Source organism: Frankliniella occidentalis, unplaced genomic scaffold (assembly GCF_000697945.3).
Source record: "Frankliniella occidentalis isolate FOCC.00 unplaced genomic scaffold, Focc_3.1 Scaffold35, whole genome shotgun sequence".
Lineage (NCBI taxonomy): Eukaryota > Metazoa > Arthropoda > Insecta > Thysanoptera > Thripidae > Frankliniella > Frankliniella occidentalis.
In genome coordinates, this window is record NW_026267165.1 from 10,198 (window position 1) to 20,984 (window position 10,787).

The 10,787-nt window shown below is 57.3% G+C and overlaps 2 protein-coding genes across 15 annotated transcripts in view; both read left to right on the plus strand.

Annotated features, from left to right (window-relative positions):
• The first annotated feature begins 2,252 nt into the window (after nt 1-2,252).
• Nucleotides 2,253-10,787, plus strand: part of LOC113207644 (cell adhesion molecule Dscam2) — a 44,652-nt gene continuing 36,117 nt past the window's right edge. For 6 of the 14 annotated variants that reach the window (XM_052266058.1, XM_052266060.1, XM_052266059.1 and 3 more), the window contains exons 1-3: nt 2,254-2,453; nt 2,535-2,948; nt 3,045-3,206. In XM_052266058.1, the coding sequence (XP_052122018.1) occupies nt 2,381-2,453; nt 2,535-2,948; nt 3,045-3,206 (649 nt within the window). In that variant the 5' untranslated portion in view covers nt 2,254-2,380. Of the gene's footprint in view, nt 2,454-2,534; nt 2,949-3,044; nt 3,207-5,400; nt 5,793-6,021; nt 6,812-7,064; nt 7,381-7,719; nt 8,063-8,704; nt 9,006-10,787 lie in introns of those variants that run through there. The other 8 variants (XM_052266056.1, XM_052266062.1, XM_052266061.1 and 5 more) reach the window with 6 other exon arrangements.
• Nucleotides 3,223-5,265, plus strand: LOC127749144 (palladin-like). The gene has a single exon (XM_052266115.1). It carries the CDS (start codon nt 4,921-4,923, stop codon nt 5,227-5,229), a length of 309 nt encoding a protein of 102 aa, XP_052122075.1. The 5' UTR covers nt 3,223-4,920; the 3' UTR covers nt 5,230-5,265.

Below are 10,787 nucleotides of genomic sequence, written 5' to 3' on the forward strand. Positions count from 1 at the left end.
CCCCTTGCAGAGCCCACGAGCAACATCGGGCCCAGGTCCTCCGGAGCAGAGCGGTACGAGGGCGGCCGGCTGGTGACCCACCCCACCGGCGCGCCGGTCCTGTTGCTGTGCCCCGTGGCCGGGTACCCCGTCCCAGTGTTCAGGTCAGTCTGTTGACCCTTGACCCCACCACCCCGCCCCCACAGAGCCCACCAACAACATCCCCCCGCGGCTGAGCGGCCGGCGGATCGACGGCAGCCTGGTGCTGGACGTGTCCCGTGGCGCCACCGCCGTCATCCTCTGCGAGGTCCCCGGCTTCCCCGTTCCGCGCTACAGGTCGGTACCGAAGCCCCCGACATTCAGGCCGCGACGAGTGTTCTCTTGTGGGCCGACGGCGGGGCTGCTACTCAAAGAGGGCTCGTGGTTTGCCGCATGCCCCATACAGAGCCCACGAGCAACATCGCCCCCAAGGCGCCCGGTAAGAAGTACGAGGGCGGCGAGATCCTCCTCGCCCCCCAGCGCGCCGACGTGTACCTGCCTTGCCAGGCCACCGCCTTCCCCGTGCCCCGTTTCCGGTAAGTTCGTGGCGTTCTCGTTGGCGGCCTCCAGAGGTAAGCTGCCAGCCCTCCCTCACTCTCCCCTTCGAGTCCTGGCTCTTGCATTTCCGACGAGTGGCTGTCGGCTGCGTAGGTCTCCATATCCCCCCTCCCAGCAGCCAGAGATTTGCCACCACCACGACCCCCTCGTTCTCCTCCCCCAGAGCCCACCAGTAGCGTGGCGCCGCGGGTCCCCGAGGGCCGCCTGCACGAGAAGACCCTCCGCTCCGGCAGGGACGCCACGCTGCTGTGTCTGGCGCAGGCCTTCCCCGTGCCGCACACCAGGTACGTAGCTCGTCGCGACGGGGCAGCGTCCAAGCAAAGGTAGACCAGCACCACCGGCACGCGGGCGACACGGTCACAGGCGTACCCGACACCCCGATCAGGCGTCATTCAGGCAACGACTCCCCCGGACTGGGACTGGACGACAATCCCTACTCTTTCCAGAGCCCACCAATACGATGAGGCCTAAAATTGCAAGGAATGGCATTGAGTTCAAGGACGTGGACTCGGGGCGGGACGTCGCCCTGCTGTGTCCAGGACAGGCCTTTCCGGTCCCGTTCTACAGGTAACCTTGTAGAGGGGCTCGATTCACGCGCCGCCTCTCGGTAATTTTTTTATTAATCATTGATAGAGTTCCGTCTCGTGCGAGATTCGTCAGTTTTATGGTAAGTACCGGTAAGTAAAGGTAACCGCGAACGGTTGCCGTCGGCTCAACGGGGGGTCCTTCCCAACGACGCTCTCGGCACACGTGACGGGCGTGTCACACGTCGTGACGGAATCACACGTTTGCAGAGCCAACGGGTCACGTCCCTCCGCGCGTGACGAGTAAGAGCATTGAAGTGAAGGGCGTGAAGGAAGGGGAAACGTTTGTGGGTCTGTGTCCCGGACAGGGCTTCCCCGTCCCGTTCTACAGGTGAGCACGGACTCGTTTCCCGTTTCACACATCCGCCCGAGCACATCACGAAATGGACAACTTCCATAGAGCGTCCTTCCGTAACACTTACGATGTGGCCTAGCCATAACCAATCGCGCAGCACGCATCAATAGTCCCGAAGATAAAATGATCCCCTTGTTCATTCCTTTGAAAATTTCCCTATTTCCATTTTTCAACTTACAATGAAATTATTTGAGAATATTTTCCGCTGACTATTTCATTGAGAGATAGATGATCTTATCAACACACACGCGGTGGCTGTTCTACGCCGGACTTTTTCTTTTTGCATATAACCAGAAGAAAAAATCCAGCTTAGAGTACTCAGTACGTGTGCTGTATTACATCTTTTGATGACATTATTTGATCTCTCATGAAAGGGTCTTCAAGAATGGATTTAAACATGTGGGTATGCTTTCAGGTGGTACAAGTTCGACGAAGGCAGCACTCGCAAGCGGGCCGTCACCCTCAACGACCGGGTCAAGCAGGTCAGCGGGACTCTGATCATCAAGGAAGCGGTTGTCGCAGACTCTGGCAAATACCTCTGCGTCGTCAACAACACCGTCGGAGGAGAAAGTGTGGAAACAGTCCTTACCGTTACAGGTCGGTGTTTATTTTTTGTTACTCGGAAACCTTATTACAAATTCGGCATGAGTTTTATTTTTTGGAATCTTTGTCTGGTGTTTCAGCTCCCTTGTCAGCAACTGTTGACCCTCCAACCCAAACTGTGGATTTTGGAAGACCTGCTGTCTTTACCTGTGTATACAAAGGCAATCCCGTGAGAACCATTACATGGAGCAAGGATGGCAAGGCTCTCAATCATGATGGACCTGTACTTCGGATTGATTCTATCAAGAAGGAAGACAAGGGAATGTACCAATGCTTTGTTCGCAACGACCAAGAGAGTGCCCAAGCAATTGCTGAGCTTAAACTGGGGAGTCGATGTAAGTAAAACCTAAGTGATGTACCTTTTGTGAGACTTTTTATTGATCTTATTTTACTCATCTTTTATTTTTCTCTTTTAGTCGATCCACCCTTGATCGTTCACGCTTTCCAATCTGAGACTCTCCAGCCTGGCCCACCTGTCCATCTGATGTGTGTTGCTTCTGGAAACCCAACCCCTGAGATTACTTGGGAGCTTGATGGAAAGAAACTGACAAGCAGGGAGAGAATCCAAGTTGGGCAATACTTAAAAATGAACGGCAATGGCAATGTGGTTTCTCATCTCAACATCTCATCAATTCAAACAGCCGATGGTGGTCTATACAAGTGCATTGCATCCTCAAAGGTTGGATCTGTTGAACATGCTGAAAGGCTCAACGTGTATGGTGTCCCATTCATCCGCCCAATGGATAAGCGCCCAATTGTTTCCGGAGAAACTTTGTTTGTTACCTGCCCAGCTGCTGGATACCCAATTAAATCAATCACTTGGGAAAGAGGTAAGAACAACTTTTCAAACTAATTCATCTTTTGTCTTCACCTTAGCAATTACTATACCATGGTGTAACAACACAACACTGTTTTTTGTTTTGCAGATGGCCGTACTCTTCCTATTAATCGTAAACAGAAAGTTTTCCCCAATGGCACACTGATCATAGAAAATGTGGAAAGGCAGTCTGATCAAGCGACATACACGTGTGTTGTGCAAAATGAACAAGGATTTTTAGTGAAAGGAAACCTGGAAGTTGCAGTTATGGGTAAGTTAAAAGAGTTCCACCATGACACAAATAATAATTTGGTTGCAATACTTTCCAATCAAAATGAAAAATTATTGTTTGTGTCATGTAAAAGTTCTAATGTTTTCAGAGTACTTGTTTGATGTTCCCTATGTTTGAGGCTTTCAAGATTCGATTCCGATTTTCTCTCATTTCTCTGTAACCTGGAATAGAGTTTGTCACTCTTTTATTTTTTTCTTAAATAGCCTCAAACATTTTGAACATAATTTTCAGGACATTTTCTTCCTAGGATTGTGTCATGTATATACCCTGTTAAGTGCCCTACTTGCCCTTGTTCCTTTTTTCAAACATTTTTATTTTGCAAAGAGCTATTTTTTGTTTTCTCCCTGTCTTGTGAGTTTCAGGTTTTGTATGAAATCAGGTAAGTCTCTGTATCCTTGTTTAGATTTATTTCAGCCAAGGTATTACTGTACATATCTCCAAGGGTCACATGCCTTAGAACTTTGTTTGCCCCTGTTTTTATGTCTGTCGGGTTCTTCCGAAAGTCTTTTGCATTTGTCTCGGTACACGCCCTCTTACTGGTTCGCGCCAAATTCCAGTGGCTCCATATATCACGCCCTTCCAATTCGATGGTCCTGTAAACGCCGGGGAGAGTGTCCAGGCCAACTGCCACGTGCCCAAGGGCGACAAGCCGGTAAAGATCGAGTGGCACTTTGACGGCGGCGACATTAGGTCCACGGCTCTGGCCATCGTGACTGCCCCCTTCGGGGACAAGTCCGTGCTCTTTTCCATCAACGCCGTCGGTCCCGAGCACCGGGGGAATTACACGTGCATCGCCAGAAACTCGGCGGGCGTCGTCAACTCGACGGCGGAGCTGCAAGTCAATGGTTCGCCTCCCTCCCTCCGTCCGATCTCTACGCTGTAGTTGTGGTTTTCCAATCTAGTGCGTTGTTTCTTCGGTTGTCCTTTTTCTTTTCTCTTTTGTTGTTTCCTCCTGCCCACTCCCTTCCTCCCCCACGCCCGCCCCGTCCCGTGCTCCCACACCTCCTTTGCGCACCCCTCGAGCTCACGTGACTCGCCACACGTCCGCCCGCAGAGCCTCCGACCATCAACCCCTTCTACTTCGGCGAGCTGCCGCTGCCGGTGGGCCAGATCGCGCAGCTGCAGTGCGTCGTGCCCAGCGGCGACGTGCCGCTCGACATCACCTGGTCCTTCCCGGGCGCCGACGCGGCCGTGGCCCGGGGCGTGACGGTCATGAAGCTGGCCGAGCGCGTCAGCCTGCTCATGATCGGGGCCGTGGACCCGCGCCACGTCGGCAACTACACGTGTGTGGCGAGCAACGCGGCGGCCACCGCCTCGTACTCCGCGCCGCTGACCGTCAAAGGTCCTTTTTCCCCCCATCCTATAGACTCGACGACGCTTTAGTCTGATTTTGGTTATCGCTTGTTACTTTGTGTTGTTGTTGTCTTTTCGTTTGTATTTTGTTTTAGTGTATGGGTCGTTTTTGTACGTATTAAGTTGCGTTCTTATGATTTCGCTCACGTCCCCCGTTCCCTTCCCCCGCGGTGCTCGCTTCTCTTTTGGTCCTTCGTGAGCATAGGACTACAGTGACAGCGGCAGAAGCAGAAGCAGCAGCAGCAGTAGCAGCACGGAGAAGAAGAGGTTTTAAACAATAGAAAAGGCGCAGTTAGTGAGGAGTGAATGTGTCGTTGTAGTGCCGCCACTCCTGGCCGCCATGTCGTTCGGCGATGACCCGATCAACGAGGGCGACACGGCGGGGCTGCAGTGCATGGTGGTGAAGGGCGACCAGCCCGTGGCGCTGGCGTGGTTCATCGACGGCCGGCCGTACCGCCCCGAGCAGGCCGAGCGCGGCGTGCTGGTGAACAAGCAGGGCGCCAAGATGAGCTTCCTGAGCATCGACGCGACCCGGGCGGAGCACACCGGCGAGTACCGGTGCGAGGCCACCAACGCGGCGGGTCGCGACGTCCAGACGGCAACCCTCAACGTCATAGGTGCGGCCACCACGAGCAGCTCGGTGGCATGACTTCTTAGTTTTTGCGTTCTTTTATTTTTTTGTGCGTTTTGTTGTTTTGCTGGGCCCGTTCTCCCGTAGATACCCCCAACCCTGTCCATTAACGTCCTTAACCCCATATTCTATCCGCGTTTTCTCCCGTTGCCCGTCGCAGTCGTTTGTCTGCGTCTTGTCATCGTCGTTATGGAACGCCACACGATACAGAAGCTAGAGGTAGCACATGATTGGGTAAAATTTGCAAGCAGATTTGGTTTTAAAACAACGTTGTTGACATGTAGTTCCGCCTCTCGTGGCCGCCATGTCGTTCGGCGACGACCCGATCAACGAGGGAGACACGGCGGGGCTGCAGTGCATGGTGATAAAGGGCGACCAGCCCGTCGTCCTGGAGTGGTTCATCGACGGCCAGCCCTACCGCCCCGAGCAGGCCGAGAACGGTGTGATGGTTGACAAGCGCGGCACCAAGATGAGTTTGCTGACCATCGACTCGACCCGGGCGGAGCACACCGGCGAGTACCGGTGCGAGGCCACCAACGCGGCTGGTCGCGACGTCCAGACGGCCACCCTCAACGTCATAGGTGCGGCCACTGCGGGTAGCTCGGTGGCACGATTTCTTAGTTTTTTTGCGTTGTTTTATTTTATTGTTTTGTTATTTTTTGCTGATTCCGCACTCTAGTAGACACCCTTTTCCATCCCCCTCCCTCCCCAACTGCCGCTCTCCCCATCACACCCTTTTCCCTCGGCGTTGCCCCGTGGTCGCTTCCCTTGTTCCGTTCCGGTCTTGCGGCTGAACAAAAATCGAAATTGCTGAAGTCGCAGTCAATGAAGTTTGGAAACGTCGTTGTAGTGCCGCCGCTCCTGGCCGCCATGTCGTTCGGCGACGACCCGATCAACGAGGGCGACACGGCGGGGCTGCAGTGCATGGTGGTGAAGGGCGACCAGCCCGTGGCGCTGGCGTGGTTCATCGACGGCCGGCCCTACCGCCAAGAGCAGGCCGAGCGCGGCGTCCTGGTGGACAAGCGGGGCGCCAAGATGAGCTACCTGACCATCGACGCGACCCGCGCGGAGCACACCGGCGAGTACCGGTGCGAGGCGACCAACGCGGCGGGTCGCGACTCACAGACAGCCGTCCTCAACGTGATAGGTGCGCCCCTGTTGGGCTGGCACGACTTGTTAGTTTGCGATGTTTTGTTTTGTTCTTTTATTTTCGCCCGCTCTCCAGTAGACAGTTTGCTCTCCCCGTCCCCTACCGTTCCCCCCCTGACCTTGCACCCCATCGACTCAAAACGGGTCCTTCCACCTATGTCAGTGGCGCCGGCCGTGGCCGCGCTGTCGTTCGGCGACGACCCAGTGAACGCGGGCGAGGCGGCGGCGGTGCAGTGCTCCGTGCCCAAGGGCGACATGCCCATGGAGATTCGCTGGAGCAAGGATGGCGTGGACCTGCAGTCCGGTGACGGCGTCCAGATCGGCAAGCTCGGCCAGCGCATCAGTACGCTGAGCATAGACCCCGTCGGCGAGAGGCACAGCGGAAAGTACACGTGCAGGGCCAGCAACAAGGCCGGGTCCGAGAGTCAGTCGGCGCAGCTGGACGTGCTGGGTACTGTTCCGTGACTGTATATTTGTCTTTACTTCTTTTGTTTTCGTTTCTTTGCGTAGTTATTTGTGACATGATGACGCAGTTGTAGTTGGCAGTTGCAGTGAACACTCTCTTCTGCTCCACCTTTACTGTATTCTCCCTCCCTATCCCTCACCGCTCCCCGACTTCGTGCTATTTGGGTGGTTGTCTTGAAAATTGTGGTCAGCAAGACTGGAGATATTCTCGCAAATAAAGATTGGTGGCAAAGGAAGAGTCTCTGAAAACGGAAACTTGTCTAGTGTCCCCGGTCCTGGCCGCATTGTCCTTCGGCGACGACCCCGTCAACGCCGGGGACGCTGTGGCGGTGCAGTGCTCCGTCGTCAAGGGCGACATGCCGGTCAACATCACCTGGAGCAAGGACGGCAGGGTGATCAGGTCGGGCGACGACGGCGTGGACATCAGCAAGGCTGGGCAGCGCGTGAGCACGCTGACCATCGAGCCGGTGTCGGAGCGGCACCGCGGCGCGTACAAGTGCACGGCCTCCAACAGGGCGGGTGCCGAGAGCCAGTCCGCCAGGCTGGACGTGCTGGGTAGGACGGGGCCTGGGGCGGGCGTGACATAGCTGCTGTAGACCCATTTTGTTTGCTCAGGTTTATTGCTTCTCACTTCCTATGTATACCAACCTACCTTGCCATCCTTACCCCCCTCTCCTTTCACTTAAGCTTTATCAGACCCTTACTGTCCCTCCCCTTTCCGTACTTTATTTTCACCCCTCCAGCCCCTTCTCCGGTGTCAGAGCCCCTCGAATTTTACTTTTAAGGTCTAGGTTTTGGTAGAGTCTCTTCGGCTGTTGCTATTGCTAGGTGTGGTTTCCGTCCGGTTAGTCGTCCCCTCCATTGCGTCGCTCTGTCGGCTCGCCTGCCGTCGCCTATCACGGCAAAGCGATGCAGACACTAGACGGGACTATCCCTTGTTGTGTAGTTTCCCCGGTTCTGGCCGCGCTCTCCTTTGGCGACGACCCCGTGAACGCCGGGGACGCCGCGGCGGTGCAGTGCTCGGTCGTCAAGGGCGACATGCCCGTCAACATCACCTGGAGCAAGGACGGGAAGGTGATCTCGAACGGGGACGACGGCGTGGACATCAGCAAGGCTGGGCAGCGGATCAGCACCCTGGCCATCGAGCCGGTAGCGGAACGACATCGCGGGACGTACAAGTGCACAGCCTCCAACAGGGCGGGCGCCGAGAGCCAGTCCGCCAGGCTGGACGTGCTGGGTAGGGTCTCGGGCATGGACCGGGCATGGCTGCAGTAGACATTTTGTTTTCGTTTGCTTTTGGTTACCCCTCTCCTTCTCCCAACCCTGTTTCCATCTCGTAACCCGCCCCTCTGACTCCCCCGGCTGTCCCTCCCTCCCGCAGCGCCGCCCGTCATCTCCCCGGTGTCCTTCGGCGAGGACCCCGTCAACGCCGGGGACGCGGTGGCGGTGCAGTGCTCCGTCATCAAGGGCGACATGCCCGTCAACATCAGCTGGAGCAAGGACGGTCGCGAGATCCAGTCCGGGGACGGCGTCGAGATCGGCCGCCTCGGCAACCGCGTGCGCACGCTCACGGTGGAGACGGTCGCCTACCGCCACGGCGGGCTGTACACGTGCACCGCGAGGAACGCCGCCGGCGAGGACAAGCAGTCCGCGAGGCTCGACGTGCTGGGTACATCCCCGTCTGTAGAAGCCCTTGTCTTGCGTAGTGCGATTATGCGGCGTATTTTATGCTCATTCCAACTTTGGTTACCCCTCACCCCTTTACCCACCTCCCCAACTCTTCCAACCAACACACGGTCTTGTCGGTTCCGCGTCGGGTGGGCGCTGCGTCGTTGGTAGAGCAGGGTCCGCGCTCGGGCGCTCACAAACCGTGCTCCACGTGCTCGCAGTCAAGCCCCAGATCCTGGCGCTCACCTTCGGCGACGACCCCATCAACTCTGGCGACACGGCGGCCGTCCAGTGCACGGTGGTGAAGGGCGACGCCCCCGTCAAGATCACGTGGCTCTTCAACGGCGAGGAGGTGGTGCCCGGGCGGCGCGGCATGGAGGTGACCAAGACGGGGCAGAAGATCAGCGCGCTGAGCGTCGAGTCAGTGCAGGCGGAGCACAGCGGGGAGTACACGTGCAGGGCCTCCAACAAGGCGGGCGCGGACAGCCAGACGGCGCTGCTCAACGTGCAGGGTACACTCGGGGATATAGAGGTCTTGGGGGCTGCATGCGGTAGCAGTGTCGATGGAGCTGTACTTGCTGATGTTTTTAAGGTCTCCACGTGTCTTGTTTATTTTATTTTCCTTTTAAAAACCTATACCGCCTTCTTCCATCCGCCCCTCCCCCCTCTTTGAGCTCTGTGGTCGTGTTTGGTGACAGTGGCCCCGCAGATCCTGGCCCTCTCTTTCGGCGACGACCCCATCAACTCGGGCGACACGGCGGCCGTGCAGTGTACGGTGGTGAAGGGCGACGCGCCCATCAGCATCGCGTGGTACTTGAACGGGCAGGAGGTGCACTCGGGTGACGGCGTCGAGGTGAACAAGCTGGGCGCCAAGATCAGCGTGCTGAGCCTGGAGGACGCACAGGCGCGCCACAGCGGCGAGTACACGTGCAGGGCCTCCAACAAGGCGGGCTCCGACAGCCAGTCGGCGGTCCTCAACGTGCAGGGTACGACTGGTCGCTGCGATAAGCGCGTGTTGTGCTGAAAGCTGTCGCTGATGTCGGCGACAGGCGCTCTGTAGTGTAGTAGCAGGTGCCTTTTGGGTTTGCCTTATGGTTTGGTGGTTTGGTCCTCCTCCACCTCCCCTTTTCCCCTCCCGCTGTCCCATACATCTGTTCTGCCCTCACAATGTTTCCACACTCACTCACTCCTCCTCCCCCAACACCCAGTGCCGCCCCAGATACTGGCCCTCTCCTTCGGTGAGGACCCCATCAACTCTGGCGACACGGCCGCCGTCCAGTGCACGGTTGTGAAGGGCGACGCGCCCATCGGGATCACGTGGTACTTCGACGGGCGGGAGTTGAGGCCGGACGCCGAGGGCGTGGAGGTGACCAAGGCGGGCGCCAAGATCAGCGTGCTGAGCCTGGAGGCGGCGCAGGCGCGCCACAGCGGCGAGTACACGTGCAGGGCCTCCAACAAGGCGGGCTCCGACAGCCAGTCGGCGGTGCTCAACGTGCAGGGTACGACGGCCCCCGGGCCCCCCACGGGGCACGGCGTAGAGCAGCGAAGGGCATGGTGTTGTTCGTAGCTCGTCACTTCTTCTTGATTTCGTCAGCTTGTTATGATTTTGCGAATCGGCTCCCGATGTATTTGCAATGTGGACCCACCAACCCAACCCGCGGTACTTTTCTCTCCACGAAGGCCCCTTCTTTTGAACTGAACACGGCCCCGGTACGCACAGTTGCACCCCAGATACTGGCGCTGTCCTTCGGCGACGACCCGGTGAACGCGGGCGACTCGGTGGCCGTTCAGTGCACCGTCGTCAAGGGTGACCTCCCGATCAGCATCACGTGGTACTTCGACGGCGCCGAGGTCCAGGCCGGCGGCGACATGGAGGTGACCAAGGCCGGTCACAAGACGAGCGTGCTGAGCGTGGAGGCGGTGCAGGCGCGCCACAGCGGCGAGTACTCGTGCAGGGCCTCCAACAAGGCGGGGCAGGACGTGCAGGCCGCCGAGCTCAACGTGCAGGGTACGCCGCGGTGCACGGGTTGTGACGTCGGGGCCTGGGTGCTTGTCTTCTCAGAAAGTAGTTGTGTTTTCTTTTGCATACTGTTTTTTCTCGTTTACTTTGGTAAATCTGTGAATACCTCCACCCCTACCCATCCCTCTCCCTCCTTCCAGGATGTCCATCACCGAGATCTTTCCCCTCTCATGTCACGTTTCTTGGCTGTGTCAGTCCCTCCCCAGGTCTTAGCGCTGTCGTTCGGTGACGACCCGACGAACGCCGGCGACACGGTGGCTGTGCAGTGCACCGT

Bases quoted from the DNA above. Each gene is read 5' to 3' on its own strand.
- LOC127749144 (XM_052266115.1), top strand. From the start codon at position 4,921: ATGTCGTTCGGCGATGACCCGATCAACGAGGGCGACACGGCGGGGCTG.